This window comes from Paroedura picta, chromosome 7 (assembly GCF_049243985.1).
Source record: "Paroedura picta isolate Pp20150507F chromosome 7, Ppicta_v3.0, whole genome shotgun sequence".
Lineage (NCBI taxonomy): Eukaryota > Metazoa > Chordata > Lepidosauria > Squamata > Gekkonidae > Paroedura > Paroedura picta.
In genome coordinates this window covers 104,273,319-104,291,614 of record NC_135375.1, presented here as the reverse complement: position 1 = coordinate 104,291,614, position 18,296 = coordinate 104,273,319, and the positions used below count along the sequence as shown (strand labels likewise).

Genomic DNA, 18,296 nt, shown 5'->3' with positions numbered 1-18,296 from the left:
CATGCGGGCACTCAGCAGAGTTCAGCAAAATCGACAACGCTCTGGAGCAAGGTTGCCAGCTATCAAATAGATAAAAAGCCTGGAGATTTGGGGTGGGTGGGGGTAGAACCTGAGGAGGATGGGTTTGGGGAGGGGCAGGTATTTCAGCAGAGTGAAATGCCACCTTCCTAAGCAGCCATTTTCTTCAGGGGAATTAATCTCTCACTTGGAGATTCTATTGTATTCGCAGGAGATCTCCAGCTACCATTTGGAGGTTCGCAAGCCTATACTGAATATAAATTTAATGACAACCTCTGAATCCATGCTATGGTCTGTTTTCAGAAGGTCCCACCTACTTAGGACATAAATGCATAATATTTTATCTGGTGTGGCCATTAAATTGGCCTAGGGAAGGGGTAGCCAAACTGTGGCTCTCTGGATGTCCAAGGACTAAAATTACCATGAGCCCCTGCCAGCCTAAGGCAGGGGGTCATGGTTGTTGTAGTTCATGGACATCTGGAGAGCCAGAGTTTGGCCACCCCTGCCCTGGGGCGACCAAGCTTCAAATCCCCTATTGCTGTGAAACTCAATGGGTGACTGTGAGCCAGCTATGCTCTCAACCTAACCTACCTTGCAGGGGTGTGAGTGTAGCATGAAAGAGGGGGAGCTGTGCAGGCCACCTTGTGCTCCTTGGGCGAAGGGTGGAAAGAAAGTGCAATGTCATAATGGTTAGCAATTACAGAACCACGTACACTGGACCTACAGGTATAATGAAAAATTAAATCAATAGAAGCTCCATTAGAAGACAGTCAATTGTGGAAGCTTTTCATGAATTTTGACAACACACACTGAATCTCCTTGTGTCCCATGAGTCTCTGGGGAGATGTTCATGCACTACAGTGTTCATGTGCTACCAACAATAATAAGGTGAATTAGTTGTACACAAAGCTAATTATTCTGGTATTTGCCCTTCGAGTCCCTCCCCCTAGACGTTGGGTGCAGATTAGTAAACTGCTCAGACCCACAAGAAAGCTTCTCATCAGTCATCTCCAAGACACGGTTCAGGTAACAAACGGCCTGTATGTTTTTCCATCTCCCGATAACCACTTGTTCGTTTTCACACCCTCGCTTCTGCCCAGCTGCTCTCTGGCAAAATAATTCACATCTCCTGTACCTTTAAACTCAAGTCGGTATCAGGTAGGTTTTCTCGAAGGGTTGGTTAGCTTAGGACAGTGGTGTCCGCCCCACAGCTCAAGGAGAGCCACATTAGCACTTCACGACAAACAAGCCGTGTTTACCTCCAACCCTGACATGCGGCCTGCCCCTCAGGTAGCCTCAAGACCTACCTGCTCTTCTGGTAATGGCTGCAATGGAAGTTGCTGGTTCCATTGACTTCAACCAAATGCCTGGCGGAAGAGCTCTCTTTTGCAGGCCCTGCGGAACTGTGCTAGCTCCAACAGGGCCCGGGTTTCTCCTGGGAGCTCATTCCACCAGGTGGAGGCCAGGACAGAGAGTGATCTGGCCCTGGCTGAGGCCAAACATGCCAGCAATCACCAGCTGCTTAGTATTGGTATTATACACTGAGAGCCAGCTTGGTGTAGTGGTTAAGAGCAGCACCTTCTAATCTGGCTAGCTGGGTTTGATTCCCCGCTCCTCTCCCACATGCAACCAGCTGGGTGACCTTGGGCTCGCCACTGCACTGATAAAGCTCTTCTGACAGAGCAGGAATATCAGGGCTCTCTCCGCCTCACCCACCTCACAGGGTGTCTGTTGTGGGGAGAGGAAAGGGAAGGCAAATGTAAGCCACTTTGAGACTCCTTTGGGTTGAGAAAAGCTGCATACAGGAACCAACTCTTCTCATTCAGTAACATCAGAGCTCAGCCTCACCTCCCTCACAGTATGTCTGTTGTGGGGAAAGGAAAGGGTGGACAAGTGTAAGCTGCTTTGGGACTCCTTTTGGTAGTGAAGAACAGGCTCAATGAAACCAGCTCTTCTTTATTGTGGGGGAATGTTCAGATGTAATGCCCACCTTCCACCTGGTGGTACCGTCCAGACACCGGTTGGCCATCTCCTGGAGACCTGGATGCAAATAAAAGCAGGTGCCATTTTAGCAGGCTGGCCCTCTTTCTGTTCAGTTTTCTATTTGAACCTTTGTGGGCACCACAAGACTTTCGTAACAATTTGTTCTCAAGGCTCAGAAGCAAAACTGGCCCTTCGAGATGAAACCCTCAGCACCTGCTACTTTCAGCCCTCTGCAGTTGTTTATTTCAGTGCTTGTAAATTCAAGGCTTTTTATTTTAAAAAAAACAAGAATAAAACTTTATTCTGGCACCTACTTTTCACACAGAAGTATTTCAGACTCTGAAAAAATCTAAAACTGCCTTGTAGCAGTTCAGGCGGTAGATCTACCAGTCTTCTGGTCTTCAACGGCTCTTCTGTACTTGTAGACAGAAGATTGTCTTTCACAGGGCCTTCTGCCCATGAACCCAATTGAAAGCTGTTTTCTGGAACAATTAAATACATTTGATATAAACTACCCTGACTCAAATAGCACAGGCTAGCATGACCTCACTAGATCTAGGAAACGTATGCAGGTGTGGCCCTGACTAATGTTTGAATAGGCGTCCAGTAGTCAACCTGTGGTCCTCCAGATGTTCATGGACTACAATTCCCACAAGCCCCTGCCAGCATTTGCTGGGAGGGACTCATGGGAATTGTAGTCCATGAACATCTGGAGGACCACAGGTTGGTTGCCCCTGCAGTAAGGAATACCAGGGCCATGACAGCAAGGCAGGCAATGGTAAATTACCCCCCGTGGCTCTTGCCCTGAGGTTCCAAGATCCATTTTATTTAGAGATGCTGGACCTTGAGCCTGGGATGTGCTCCCCATAAGATACGAATCATGGTCTCTCTGCATTCATTGGCTCATGTACAGGGCAATATGGTGCTCCTGAATTGAAAGCTGTTGCTAGAATAACTATGCGCCCAAAAGGACATTACGATCGTCCAGTTCCGACCAATTGGTGATCCCTGGCCCTGTCTGGCCTCAACCAGGGCCAGGGCCTTTTGGGTGTTGGCCCCAGCCTGGTGGAATGAGCTCCTGGAAGAGCTGCAGGCCTTCCAAAGGCTGGCTCAGTTTCAAAGGGCCTGCAAGGCAGAGCTCTTCCGCCAGGCATTTGGTGGGGGTCAGTTAATCTCACAACTTGAATTACATCAGTGTAGTCCCACTATATGGATACACCCCATGCCCGAAAACAAAAACTGAAGGCAGTAAGTCTGATGACGAATCAGTCAGTATGTTCAGTTTTAAAAGTTGTGATAGTTTTCCATTTTAATGTCTTAATTTAACGTTAATTTATAGATGAATTGTACCACATAGATTAATTGTAACACCTCTGACCTCTGAGCCAGCCTGCTGGGGTGGCTGGGGTATAAATCCCTAAATAAAGATATAAACCACCACGACCTAGATAGCTTAGGCTGGCCTGATCTCCCTAGATCTTGAAAGTTAACCAGGTACGGCCCTGCCCAGTATTGGATGGGAGGCCAATGAGGATTTCCAGGGTCATGACAAGGAAGCACGCAATGGCAAATTACCCCATGGCTCTTGCATTGAAAAACCCACATGATAAAAAATTGTTAATTTTGGTACTATAAATTGGGATTATCAAATGCAAGGGCGGCCAAAACTGTGGCTCTCCAGATGTCCATGGACTACAATGACTATTAGCATGGTACTGGCAGGGGCTCATGGTCATTGTAGTCTATAGACATCTGGAGATCCACAGTTTGGCCACCCCTGATCTACAGTTTTGTCAAGGAGAGAGGCAGTTGAATGGGGCCCAAAGCTTTGACGAAATGATACAAATGTTCCTTGATAGGTAGACCACCTCTGGCCATGGAGCATGAGGTTCCATGTTTGGAAGTAGGAGACCTTCCAGCTACAGGAGGGGCAAAGGATCAGCTTGATCTTTCAGAGGCAGAGCTTAGCTAACCTTGACCAATATTTATCTTGAAGCTGGCTGAACGATTTCTGGGAAACTGAAGTCGGAACAGCAGCTGGGTGTCCTGCTGTGTGAGTATCTTAGATTATCTATACGCCCTGTGTGCATGCTAGAACAAATTATAAAGCCAAAGCAGATGCCAAAGGTGCCTCCCCCCCCCCCAGAAAACACAGACTTTTAGCAGCCTTCGGTCAGACTAACCCCTCATGGAAATGCATACGATGAAGAGGAAGAGTTGGGTTTTATATTCCGCTTTTCATCGCCCAACGCAGTCTCAAAGTGGCTTACAATTGCCTTCTCTTCATCTGTCCCCACAACAGGCACCCTGTAAGGTAGGTGGGGCTGAGAGAGCTCTGACAGGATTGCTCTGTGAGAACAGCACTATCAAGGCTGTGACTAGCCCAAGCTCACCAATTGGCTGCATGTGGAGGAGTGAGGAATCAAATCCAGCTTGCCAGCTTAGAAGCTGCCCCTCATAACCACAACACCACACTGGCTCAATGATGTTGCTGTCTTCTGCTCCTGTCCCGCAGTGACAGGAGTTATTCGTGCCTCTCAAAAGTTGAAGGGCAACATACCATCAGCCTAACCACCGTGAAAATGCAGGCGGAAATGCCAGTGGACCATGAATCACCCCGATGAGTACCTGGGATGCTGTATAGGTGACTGGCAAGGGCACTGAAAGGAAGAGGAACGAACTGAGGGTATCAATTCACTCTTGCTCTGCTCAGACCTCCTTTTGAGTACCAGCTTCACTTTGGGGCGCTGCAGTTTAGGAAAGATGTTGACAACCTGGAATGTGTCTCAAGGAAGGCAACAGAGTCTAGGGAGGTGGGTCTGGAGTGCAGGCAGAGTTTAAATATGCAAAGGCTGCGAAACACCAGGCTGATTGAAAGAGTAAAACAGTTTTATTAAGAAGAGAAACAAACTTGGCATAGGAAGAGAAGAGAGAGAGAGAGTGGCCTAACCAACTCACTGTTCTGTTGGCTCGATCCAATTGGTTTGATCCGTTCTGGAGCCAAGCAAGGAGAAAGGGTGCTCAAAGGAATAGAAAGTCTCTTTTAGAGACTTTCTTTTAATCAATCAGGCCCCTGGAGATTATTTGAGAAGTATCAGGAAGCTCCTTGTTGATCTAAATACATATCTCTTCTGATGACCCTCGTAGAATATCTCTCACATGCTCTTAAGCCATGCACGCTACAGATCTTGCAAATCCCAACCGGGAGGGCAATACCTGTGAAGAAAGGTTGAAGGAGCCAGGTATGTTTAGCCTGGGAAGGAGACAACCGAGAGGTGATACGACAGCGACCTTCAAGTATCTGAAGGGCTGTTAGACGATGGAGCAAAGTGGCTTTCTGTCACCCCAGAAGGGCAGATCTGAACCAAAGGCTGAAAATTAAATCAAACGTGTTTCTGGCTAAACATTAGGAAGAAGTTCCTGAAAGCTAAGATGGTTCAGCAGTGGAACAGGCTACTTCAGGAGGTGGTGGATCCTCCTCCTCTGGAGATTTTTAAGCAGAGGCCAGATGGCCATCTGACAGCATGCAGATTTTGTTAATTTAGGTAGACCTTAAGAGAGAGGGCAGGAAGAGATGGACCAGTGCCTGGCTCTTGTAGCCCTTTCTTATAGGCCAAGAGTTATGGCTCAGGGATCCTGGAGGTTTTGTGGCTTCTCCTGGGTCACTGGGAGAAGGGAAAGTGGTTGCGAATGCCCTGACTTGTGCGGGGGGTTGACTAGATGACCCTTCAGGTCCCTTCCCACTCAGTGATTCTACAGCAGCACCCTGTAATGGCAGCATCTGAGGATATGACAGCCAGAAGGCATTAGGGAACAGAGTGGACAGGCTGTTCATAGGAGCAATTGATTTGACTCCTGGGTTCAAAGGCAGAATTGCCACCAGTTGTCAGGTGGTGGGGAAGAACCATTGGCTGTAGGTCTCAAGCGTGAGTTTCCTAGTGGCATATCTCCACACCTTAAAGACACAAGGCTGGAATAGATGAACCAGTAGGTGCATTCTGTTACATTCTTAGAGCAGGTGGTAGGACAGAAGACCTCTTGAACTTCCTGCGTCATCTGCAGGAGTCCTGTCCCATGCCAATTAGTAGCAATGCCAGTCCTGCAGTGGGACCTGGGGATACCCTGGAATTATAGCTCATTGCAAGACTAGAGATCCAATTGCCTGGAGAAAATGGCTCCAGTTACATGTCTGGAGAAAATGGCCATAGCTCGCCACCCTCCCCATAACCTTTGTAACTTCACTGAACCACAATCAATATTCTGGGGCACAAGCAATTATGATCACCTGTGTACAAATAGGTATCAAGGGCTTCCTTTGGCCATTACAAGGAGCTTTCTTTGCTGGCAGTTTTTCTGCTAGAGGTTGGTTTGGAAGCTGATTTTTAGAATCAGGCAGAAGACAAGGGTTGTAATAAGGCAACCTTTATCCCAGGCTAGAAAAAGAAGGGGGGGGGACAATTGGGCAGAGCACCTGTTTTGCCAAGGCACGTAGAATATAGAAGAAGATGGTGCTGAGTTTATTTGTTTGTTTTTAAGGAGAAAACCACACACACATGTATGTTGATGACCTTTATTTGACTTCAGGAAAACCAAAATAAGGTACACTCTGGTAACTCTTCAAAGAGAGACTGGACTCCAACACTGGCAGTTAACATCGAATTTCTAGTTCAACCCAAAAAAAAAGATTTGCCAGAAAAAAAGGGTACAACATGTTTTATAATGCAAAGAAATTCTGCTCAGAAGTCTGTAATGCATTCTGACCTTTTAAACTCGATGACAAACCCCCAAAAAACCCTTCCGTGTTCAACTCCCAAGGCTATGACCTCCCTACCCATGAAATTACTAATGCAATACACAACCCAGCTGCAGCCCACATGTTCTGCAATCTTTCTCTTAAGGTGAAGAACGTCCCTTTCTCTCTGGATTATTTTATAAGCTTTACATTTTCCATTTTCAGACTCGTTCAGGTACCAACAACGATGACAACAACAAAAAAACCCCAGTTATCTCGTCTCTCCAAGCGAAGCTGCTGGATCTGGTTACCTTGACTCTTCCTGCTTATCCGTGCAATTCAGCTTGCACTTTATCCAAGCCGAGAGGAGGCAGCTGCTTTGAAACACCCAAAGCTGTTTGCATTTTGACAGATAAAAGCTCTAGAGCACAGAAGGAGCCCTGTGAGGAAAGGAGCGTAAGCCCTTGTGGCCTGAACAACTTTGTAAGAAAAAGCCTCAGAGATTACCAGGAATTCTGTAGAACTCCTGACGAAATCAGCCTTAAAAAATGGCTTGCAAAAAAATATTCTACCATGGTCAGACTCAGAACAGTTGAGCTCCCTTCCTTCTCTGGGACACAGTTATGTAACTGAACCGAGGGCTGAAAGGTAAAGACTTCTGCCAGAAACCACTGTTTGGACTCTTAAGCCAACATAAAACACAGTTCCTTTTCACAGAAGAGTATCTGTCCACATGTAAATCCTGAAATATTCTGTATCGGTAGTATTGCTGACTGGAACATAGCCAAAAAGACAGGACAGCACCCAAAATTGATCTCAACCACACACCGCTTTTCCTCTTAACCCAGTTCCAGAGGGGACCTGTAGAATCGCAACAGCTGTCTTGGTTCTACCTTGAGTTACCCCAAAACGCAAGTTATAAAGAGCCTCCCGTATACTTGAGAATCTCCAAGAACATCCAGTTAATCTTTCGAACAGGGGTGGCCAAACTGTGGTTCTCCAGATCTTCATGGACTACAATTACCATGAGCCCTGAATGTTGGCAGGGGCTCATAGTAATTGTAGTCCACGGAAATCTGGCAAGCCACAGTTTGACTATCCCCCCCTTTAGAACTATTAATTTTAACTGGACCTTTCAACTTCCCAAGAGTAATCTTTGGGAACACGAGTTAGAAGACTAATTCTATAGACGGTATCACATTTTAGACGTCTGCAGGCTGAAGACCGTGTTTCACAGGTTGCTGCTACAGTTCCCTTTCCCAAAATTATTTCAGACATGTACAATGAGTAGGGGAGCAATACACAAGCAAGGCATTTGCTATGACACCTTCAAGACATTCTACCTTCAGCAACTGACTAGGAAAAAGACCACACTATTCCACACCTCAACTGGAGTTGCTTTATTAGTGCTTTAAAGGAAGAAATGCGCATTCGACCTCTTTAAAATACTAATAGTAAAGCAGAGAACCCAGGTTTCAACTGGGGGAGCTAAGAGGAAACTGGAAGGCAAACTTCTTTCCATGCACAGCCCCAATGCAAATGGAGACTCGACAAGCTTAAAAGATGAATTTCTAGACAGGTAGAGAGGCGTAATCTTTCTCATCTTCCTCCCCCCCCCCTTCCTAAGACAGGTGTTTAAAATCTTTCAGCCAAATTCCAGAAATGGTTGTTGATTTGCTATTCAGGTTCAACGTCGCACCAATCTGCTAGACAAAAAAAAAGCGCTATCAAAAACATATAAACAGAAAGTTAGAGGTATATTTTCAGTCCCGCTTAGGACTACCTTAACTTTTAAGGGAGCTTGATTTACCAAGCTGAAATTCCTAAATTGGGTAACCTTGGATGCACCTTTCTTTCCCAACCAAAACAATAAGTGCTGCAGAATGGGCAGCATTCTTGAAGCATAGATTCTTCTCTACTCTTTAGTCATGTGTTGCCACAACTTGAGGAACATCAAGATTCCTCAGGGAGGAAAAAAAATCAGTAATGCCCTCTTCTACAATCCTGCACACTCTTCTAGCGGTGAAATTCCAGTATTTTAAAGGGACTGGAGATTAGACAAGAGCAGGATGGCAGATCCATAGTTACCCCACCCACCAGCTTACACACCATAACGTAAGGGAATGCCAAGAGCCAGGCAAACAACCACACAACTTTTCTTGCCCAACACAATCTCTCAACATTCAGTGTTAAGAATTCAAGAACAAAATAAAGCACAGAGGAATTCTAGGACACAATATTTCTCCGGCTAGAAACCATACAATTCCTTCTAGCAAGGAGAAAGGAGGCCACGTTGTGGTTTATCCAAGAACTCTTCAAATTACAGCCCTAGAGCTATTCTTCTGCATAGGAACATTCTAGAAGGCATTACAGGCAGTCCAAGTCAGTTACAAGGCAACCAAGTGGGATACGACTGGCCACAGGTATCCGGAACATAGTAGCTGCTGAAGTTTCCATCGCTGACATACGGAGCAGGTTGGTAGTAGCAAGTGACGTTAGTAGCATTAGGGATGATGTTTTGCTCTACCAGAACTCTGAGGGCCATGAGGGAAATCAGGTTCAGCGTCTGTCTCCGCTCATGTCCCATGAGGCACACCGTACTCTCGTTCACCACCCTGCGCAAGGTCACGAGGTAGTCATATTTGCTCCGGTCTTCTTCGGCGAAGTGATTCTGGAGGTACTGCTCCAGCTTCCGTTGCTGCTCCAGAATATCCGGGAAGTCTATGAAGAACCGGGAACACATGTAGCGCTCTAAGGTCTTGATCTGCTCTCTGTCCGTGGGTTTGAAATTCCTCACAAGGAGGTTGCTGTACTTCAGAAGGCCGCCCCCTCTGATCTCCTCGGGGTTCTTGGTAGCTATCAGCCTGTTCCGAAGATGATTAAAAGCTGCCTCAAAGTCACCGTACATACTCTCTCCGATCACAGTTGGGTGGAAATGCTCCGACATCGGGTTTTCAGAGCAACTGTAGTACAAGAGGAGCGAGTCTAGAATGATCTGGAAAGAATCCACGCTGAACTCGAACTGGCGCCTTATACGGTCCACAAACTTCAGTTCAATGTTCCTACCGTGATTATTAGAGAGAGAGATTAAACTCCACCGGTCGGCTTCAGTGTACACCTTGACCAGCTTTTGGATGTAGGCTTCCTTTAGCGTCATGGGGCTAATTTTCAGCTTGCTCACTCCTTCAGGCAAGAAGTTCAACAGGGACTGAAGAACCACATCGCGAACTAACTGGAACTCTGCCTCGCCTGCGAGGCTGACTCGAAAGACAAGGTCCAGATCCTTACAGCCCAGCCCATTATCTTTGACCAAGACTTGACCGGCGGCGGAACCATTCAGACGGACGTCGTGGACCTGAACGTTGACTTCTTCCAACCTGCCGCGGACGGTTTGGACAATGTCCTTCAAAGTTACCTTCAGAGTCGGGAAGTTGCCTCGCCCGTGGACTGGGACCACCTCCGACAGGACCGTGTGCAGGCGACTGACTTGATCCCAGCTTAGCACGCTGCAGGACGCGTTGTTGGTTTGATGCTTGTTCTCAGCCATGGTAGAGTTGGATGTTCAAAATAACTACGAGGAGAGAGAGGGGCAAAAACAAAACCCAGCACACGTGAATCACGCTGCATAGAAGCACCAAGAGGATGTAGGACAATAATTATTCAAAGGGAAGTTATTTTGCACTGGGTGGTTCTCAACCTGGGGGTCGGGACCCCTTTGGGGATCGAATGACCCTTTCACAGGGGTTGCAGCAGGGCAAGCAGCTTGGCCGGGGGGGGGGGGGAGAGGCACCACCAGTGTTGCTGCTCCTCCTGAAGGCACCCACCAATTTATATACAGTTTTTATACAATCCTGAACAATGGATCTTCACGCCATTGGTCAGTTTCAGTTTAATTTCTGTGAAAGAACCCTTGCACAGTTTTATGGTTGGGGGTCATCACAACATCAGGAACTATTAAAGGGTCACGGCATTAGGAAGGTTGAGAACCGCTGCCCTAGGGGACATCTCAGAGGTGTCAAAAACCTTTGATTCTCTCTTGCTCTAAACTCTGTGGAATCACAATCTTGGGCTTCCCAACCTCCTGGTGTGTGTGTGGGGGGGGGGCGACCTGGAGATATCCCTGAATTTCAACTAATCTCCACACAATGAAGATCAGGCCAACACCACAGCTAGGCACATGGCCAGAGTGAACAGAGAGAGGCAAGCAAACAGGCCCTTGAACAGAAGCACAAGGACTTAGTCACAGTGCCTGAAGCCTTCTAAAATTGTACCTTGGAGGAGCTTCACAAGGAGTAGGAGGCTAGGGACCCACCCTGTAATTCAAACACTGAGAACTCCTTCAATACCTACAGTGGTCAAGGACCCTCCCGAGCAACCAGGAAGGGATGGGGGAGTAGGGTTGAAGATCCAGGTTGGGAACCTCCGGGAAGTTTGGGGGTGAAACTTGGAGAAGACAGGAACCAAGAGCGCTACAGAGTCCATCCTTCAAAGCTTCCACTGAGCGACTGGTCTAACTGTAAGAAACTTTGTCCAAATATTTAGCCAAAAGTTTTGTTTGAATTCATTTCAACCATTGCTTCTGTTCTGACCCTCTGGGGCAACAGAAAACAACTCTGCTCCATCCTCTATATCAGTGGTCCCCAACCTTTTGAGCACCGGGGACCGGTCAACGCTCGACAATTTTACTGACGCCCGGGGGGGGGGGTACATCGCCGCTGCATGAGCCCCTGCTCCATTTGCTTTCCCACTGGTGCTCCTGACTTTGTGCCGCCCACTGAGGGGCACTGCCAGCAACAGCTGCGCAGTGCCACGCCAAGGGGGAGCCCCAGCCATGGTGGCTGCTGGATAGCCCCAAAGGTGAGCCGGCAGCAGAGTGGCAGGGCAGCCCCTGAGGCTGCAGCTGGGGAGGAGGACAAGGAGGGGCCACAGCCCGGTACCGACTGATCCACGGTTGGGGACCACTGCTCTATATGATAGCTACGTGAAGATCGCTATCATATCACCTCTTAGTCATTTTCTCTCCAGGCTAAACAGACCAAGCTCTCTCAACCTTTCTTTAAGTGTCTTAATCTCCAAACCCCTCACCATCTTTGTTGCCCTCCTCCAGTTTATCTACATCCTCCTTCAACTGTGGTGCCCAAAACTGACTACAGTACTCTAAGTGAGGTCTTACCAGCGTGGGGTAAAGCGGTACCATCACCTCATGCGAGCTGGACATTATATTTGGATGAAGGAATAGAGGGAGTGCTTATTAAATTGGCAGATGATACTAAACTGGGAGGGGTAGCAAAAACATCAGAAGACAGAATCAGGATACAGGATGATCTTGACAGGCTGGAAATCTGGGCTAAAATGAATAGAATCGATTTCAATAGTGATATATGTAAAGTTCAGCATTTAGGTAGGAAAAATCAAATGTATCATTATAGGATGGGGGAGACCTGTCTTTGCAGTAGTATGTGTGAAAAGGATCTTGGGGTCTTTGTAGACCAAACACTGAACAAGAGTCAGTGTGACTCGATGTCTAACAAGGCAAATGGGATTTTGGGCTGTATCAAAAGAAATAGTTTATAAGTATACTGAACACAGGACCTAGGACAGGTCCCTAAGGCACTCCACTCATCACTCCTCTCCAAGAAGATGACAAACCATTAACAAGCACCCTTTGGGTGTGATCTCCCAACCAGTTCTCAGTCCACCTAACAGTAACAGGACCCATACCCATTTTACTAACTCAAGGATCTTATCAAAAGCTTTACTGAAATAAAGGTAAACTATATCCACAGGATTAGTCCAACATGACTTGTTCTTGAGAAACCTCCATTGACTCTTCGTAAACATAGCTATCTGTGGGGGCAACATTTGCCCGCCTCCAATCTTCCGGCACTTCACCTATTCTCCAAGAATTGTCAAAAATAATGGACAGTGGTTCAAAAGTTACATCTGCAAGTTCTTTTAGTATTCTTGGGTGCAGTTCATCTGGCCCGGAGGACTTAGTTTCATTTAAAGAAACTAGGTGTTTATGGACTACCTGTACAGTGTTCCTAGGCTGCAACTCCCATCTCTTATCACATGATATGATTTTGCCATAATGAACATGATTTCCCTCACAGGAGAAGACTGAGAAAAGTAGAATTGAGCAGTTCAGTCCTCTCTTCATCACCTGCTACAATTTAACTTTCTTGTCCCTGCAATGGTCCTTACTTTTTCTTACTTGGAACATAACTAAAGGATCCTTTTTTTTTTTTTTTTTGCTGTGTTTCGTTTTTCTCGTTTGCCTAAGCTCCTAGTGAGCTTTAGCTTTTCTAACACTCCCTACAAGCTTTGGTTATTTGTTTATATTCATCCTTAGTCATAAGGCCCTCCTTCCATTTCCTAAATTACTCTTTTTATGACTCAAATCTTTTGGAAGCTGTTTGGGTGCCATCCTTGTTTCTTTAGGCTCTTCCCGTTTTTTCCTTCTCAAGGGAATTGTCTGCGGTTGGGCCTTCAGTATTTCACTTTTAAGGAATTCCCATCCCTCTTGATCCCTCTCCATACGTTTTTCCTACCACAGGATTCTACCCAACATAACTTTGCTAAAATTTGCTTTCTTGAAGCCCAGCCGATAGGTCTGACTACATACAGCTTTTCTCTTTCCCAAGATTGTGAGTTTGCAAACCACATGTGCCCACTACTTCCACCTGGTCAACCAGTTCCTCCCTATTGGTGAGAATCAACGTAAAAGACGCATGTTTTGCAGGTCTAAAATTTTACGTATCCGTTTCTCATGACTAGTACTGAGATGAGACAGAAGAAAATCAGGAGTACGGAATATTTTAAGTATGAGTCCCCTCCCCCCCCCCAAATAAAAGTTATTAAAATATACAGATGCATCCTGTTATTTGTATGTCACAAAAAAATTACAGAGAAATGGACTATTAATGAAAAAAACTCCATGGAATCTCATCATACCATTTGTTCCAACACAAATAATTTCGCCCACGCCTGCCGAAATAAAGCAATTTCACATTCCTTTGCGTTTACTCGCGCTCAATTGATAGCCCAGCAATACCGAGACCTTAGAGCAGGGGTAGTCAAACCGCGGCCCTCCAGATGTCCAGGGACTACATTTCCCAGGAGCCCCTGCCAGCATTCGCTGGCAGGGACTCCTGGGAATTGTAGTCCATGGACATCTGGAGGGCCGCAGTTTGACTACCTCTGCCTTAGAGGATACAAGCAACGCATATGTTTTGAGCAGACGTATCCATTCTGGGCTAGTTTCTTTTGTCCCTCCCCAATTTAAGCACTGTGAGAAACAGCCCAAGAGCTATTGCAGAGGATGTGGGTGGTGGGTGGGGGTTTGCTTCCATCACGCCATTTCTTAGCCGAATGCCCCCCTTCTCGCTTTTTTGTTCGTCATCCAAGAAAGAGTTCCACAGAATTTCAAAGCGAGTTCCCAACGATTAAACTCAACAAGTTCTAAAAGGAATTTTGAGACCGTTTGCATTCCCCCCCCTTCTAGATCAACACAGCTGTTCACATTTGAGTTCTTCAATCACCAGCAGGCACGCAAGATGACCACTTAAAAAAAATAACACAAGTGCCAACACCATGCATGGGGGGGTTTGTACAAAGCTTTTCTCAAGGAGTTTCTGCCGATCTGCCCTCCCGTTGGCAGCCCAACCTTAATCATGTTTACTCATGGCACATTCTACTGGACTTCTAAAGCCATGTCAGTCTTTGGCACCCAAGCGTTTGTCTTACAGGCTCCATGAAGACTATTTATTTTGGCATAAGCTCTTGTGGGCAAGAGCCCATTTCATGTACCCGAAGTGAAACCTCAGTTGGTAGACATATTGAGCCACAAGCAAAAACAAAGGTTATTAAATAGTAATACATCAACTCACATGAAATGGGGAGGAAATGTGAAATGCCCATGTAGGAAATTGACTTTGTAGATAGCACTGTGGAGCTATGGAATGGGAACATGAGCACTACCTTCTGTTGAAGACTTCCAGCTGGCACATAGCTCCATGAAGTTCTAGCTACTATCCTGAGCAGATGGTAGGCAACAGCAACACAACCAATTTGCCCAGCACAGAAAGCCAGATCTCTACACAAGCAACTAAGAAACAGCTGATCAATGGCTACTAGCCATGGTGAGTGAATGGAACCTCCCATATTCAGAGCCCTCTGAATCCCAGAAGTAGGAGGCAAAATCAGGGGAAGGCTGTATGCCCTGTTGCTGGCCTTCCAGTGGAACTGGTTGGCCACTGTGTGAGGCAGGATGCTGGTCTAGATGGACCATTAGTCTGATCCAGCAGGGCTGTTCTTATGAAGGCTTCAGCCTCTATGCACTACTGCTGGCCCTCCAGAGGAATAGGTTGGCCACTGTGTGAGGCAGGATGCTTGATTAGATAGATCTCTGATCTGATCCACTAGTGTTCTTATTATATTCTTATCTGGGGAAGGGTTGGCCCTCTGGAGTAACTGGTTGACCACTGTGTGAGACAGTATGCTAGACTGGGTGAACCACTGGCTGAATCCCACAAGGATGTTCTTATGTTCCTTGAGCTGACGGTGTCACTGGCAGGGAGCAAGAGGAAGGCCGAATGCCAGGGGCTCTCTCAGCATGGGCAGAGGCTACAAGCATGGCTTAGGCCCACCAACCTGTTTCCAGCTGAACTGGAGGCCTCGGCAACATTGCTGAGGCCTGGCCCGGCCCCAGCATGGCCAGATATGTTCTGCCCCCCCCCCAAAAAGATGTTTACTCTTAATTCACAGGACGTCCCCCAAAGGGTTGTTTACACCAGCATGGATCCAACCATCCTGCAGCCTAAGGCACCTTTCTCCAACAGGTGTTTATATTGGAGGAAGGCATCAGACATGAGCCAAGAGGAAAGGGGTGGTATAAATGTTCTAAAGAACCACTGTACAAAATGTGCAACTAAGTTTTGTGTACTGGAGTGACAGGGCCCACTGGAGTGGCTCCAGTTCCTTAGACAGAAACTGGCATTTGAAGAGCTTGGGTCAAACATTTCTCAGATTACTAGACCTGCCAAAGGAAGTGAAGGGATGGGGGTAATGAAGCCAGAGGAGACAAACAGAGGAATATGAGTAGCCAGCCCCTTCGTCTCCCCTACAGCTCCTAGCTAAAAGTGCTCTAGTGTAGCTTATGGACAAGAATCATTCCCATGGGTGAGTGGACAGTCCCCATATCTACCAGCCACAATGCCCCAGGGTGGCCAAACTGTAGCTCTCCAGGCACTGATCAACTACAATGACCATGAGCCACTGCTGCTGGACTCTGCAGCGCTGGTTCTGGGACCCAACAGCAGCAGCCGTGCCCCCAGCAGCTCACTTGCTTACCTCCCATTCACTTATCTACACAGCTATCCACCCGTGAAGCATTTTTGCCATCTACAAACAAACGGGTCCTCAAGTACACGTTTCCTAAAAAAACAGCATTAAAATGGCAACATTTCAGAAACCCCCGGGAAAACAGGTCCCTCTTCTTGTTCACCAGTCAGCAGCATTTAACAAATGGAATCTGCATGAAACAGTTGAATTTAACTATATATATATATATAGTTAAATTTAAATATAAATATATATATATATATATATATATTTTTTTTTTTTACAGTCCAAAAGACCACACTTTAAAAACTCAAATTAGGACTGCCGACAAATAAAAAACTAAATTACTTCAATGCCATCTTCAAGGAAATATCCACATAATTGTATTAATTAGGGCTGGAACCAAAGTCTTCCCTTTCTCAGCCAAGTAAAAGCTGCTAAGTTGTTACCTGATAGATTCAATTGAGTCGCCATATTGGCCTAGAGCAGGGGTAGCAGCGTTCGCTGGCAGGGGCTTCTGGGAATTGTAGTCCATGGACATCTGGAGGGCCGCAGTTTGACTACCCCTGGCCTAGAGCAATAGAACAGTGGTCCTAATTGATATGGCTTGGAATGATGTTTGAATCTACTAGGGGCCTCTTTAAGACCCGCAAAGTTATTCTGAGCTTACATCAAGAATTAAACTTTGTTGGTCGTAAAGGTACCACTGGACCCAAACTCTGTTCTAAGTGTTATCGGTTACAGCCACCTAGAAGGGTGCCTAGGCTTACTTGGTGTATTTTTGAAAATTTTGGGTAGAAATGTCACATATTTTTGCATGAAGTACAATGTTCATCAAGGTTGACTCAGCCTTCGATCCTTCTGAGGTCAGTGAAATGAGTACCCAGCTTGCTGGGGGGTAAACGGTAATGACTGGGGAAGGCACCGGCAAACCACCCCGTATTGAGTCTGCCAAGAAAAACGCTGGAGGGTGTCACCCCAAGGGTCAGACATGACTCGGTGCTTGCACCGGGGATACCTTTACCTTACAACGTTCATAACTCCCCCACATCCAATCTGCATGCTTATTATCTGAAAGACCAAAGTGGCCAGCCACACACCCAATTGGCCCCCACATACATGATCTGCTGCTTCCATTAATGCAGGGGTAGTCAACCTGTGGCCCTCCAGATGTCCATGGACTACAATTCCCAAGATCCCCTGCCAGTATTTGCTGGCAGGGGCTCCTGGGAATTGTAGTCCGCGGACATCTGGAGGGCCATAGGTTGACTACCCCTGCATCAATACACTGGGCTTCAAGGTGTCCCAAGAACAATACAAAGACTTCACAAATACAATGGGTATATTATTCGTGCTTGAACCCAATACTGGCTAAATAACTAACCACTGTGAACCCCACTGGAGACTGCACATCATAATACGACCATCTTGTAATGCATATACTACAGAAGGCTTGTATATGTCATTTAATTGTACTCCTCTGGTGCTACTATTTTATTCTTTATTTTTAGTTAGGCCAATAAACGTATCCTCTCCTTTACTCCCAGGGCAGGGGGGCGTTTCAGAGGGCAGCCCATCGACCCCACAGAAAGCTCAGGAAGGAGAACTCACGGGATTCTCTGCCAAAGAACAGAGACGGTTTTTTGCTAAGGTCCACAGCGCTGAAGGGATCCCACCCAGCCGGAGAGATGCTCGCTGCAGGTTAAGGAGGCCGAAGGAGATACAAAAGCCTGGACCACTTCAGAGGGGCGGGGAGAGCAGAGAAGCGACTTGGCGCTTGTTAGGGTTCTTTTAAGTTACTCCGCACAGCCAACACCCTGACCTAAGCGGGGTATAAAAGGCTTTCCATGCGCAGGTGCTCTTCTTCCTCACGTGGAGCAACGTTCCAAATTGACAGCCTACACCCGCGGTCCACAGCACTTGCTCTCACTTTCTCTGGCCGCGGTCCCTGCAACCGTTTCTCCTAGCCCCGGGTCCAAAAACTGGCAATTTCGGATCCCTCCCCCTCTCCAGAAAGTGCAGCGCGGTGCAGCGTAAGGAACAGGCACAGCCCTCGCCTCTGCGGCCACCGACCCACCCTGCAACCTCCTGGCCGGCGCACTCACCCGCAGCCGCCTGAGCCTCTTTTTCCCCCCCGGTCCCCGCAGCGCTCGCCAGCCAGCATTCGCTCGGGCGGCCCCGCGGCTAGATTTATAAGCGCCGCCGTCAAAGGGGACCACGC

General features: G+C 47.1%; 1 protein-coding gene across 1 annotated transcript; it reads right to left on the bottom strand.

Annotated features, from left to right (window-relative positions):
- Positions 1-6,557: 6,557 nt before the first annotated feature.
- TENT5C (terminal nucleotidyltransferase 5C) lies at positions 6,558-18,296 on the bottom strand. Its single transcript, XM_077345891.1, has 2 exons — positions 18,181-18,296; positions 6,558-10,304 (listed from the first exon to the last, which is right to left on the bottom strand). The coding sequence occupies exon 2, from the start codon at positions 10,278-10,280 to the stop codon at positions 9,117-9,119; it is 1,164 nt and encodes a 387-aa protein (XP_077202006.1). The 5' UTR covers positions 10,281-10,304; positions 18,181-18,296; the 3' UTR covers positions 6,558-9,116.

Coding starts and splice junctions, on each gene's coding strand:
- TENT5C (XM_077345891.1), bottom strand. CDS start 10,280: ATGGCTGAGAACAAGCATCAAACCAACAACGCGTCCTGCAGCGTGCTA.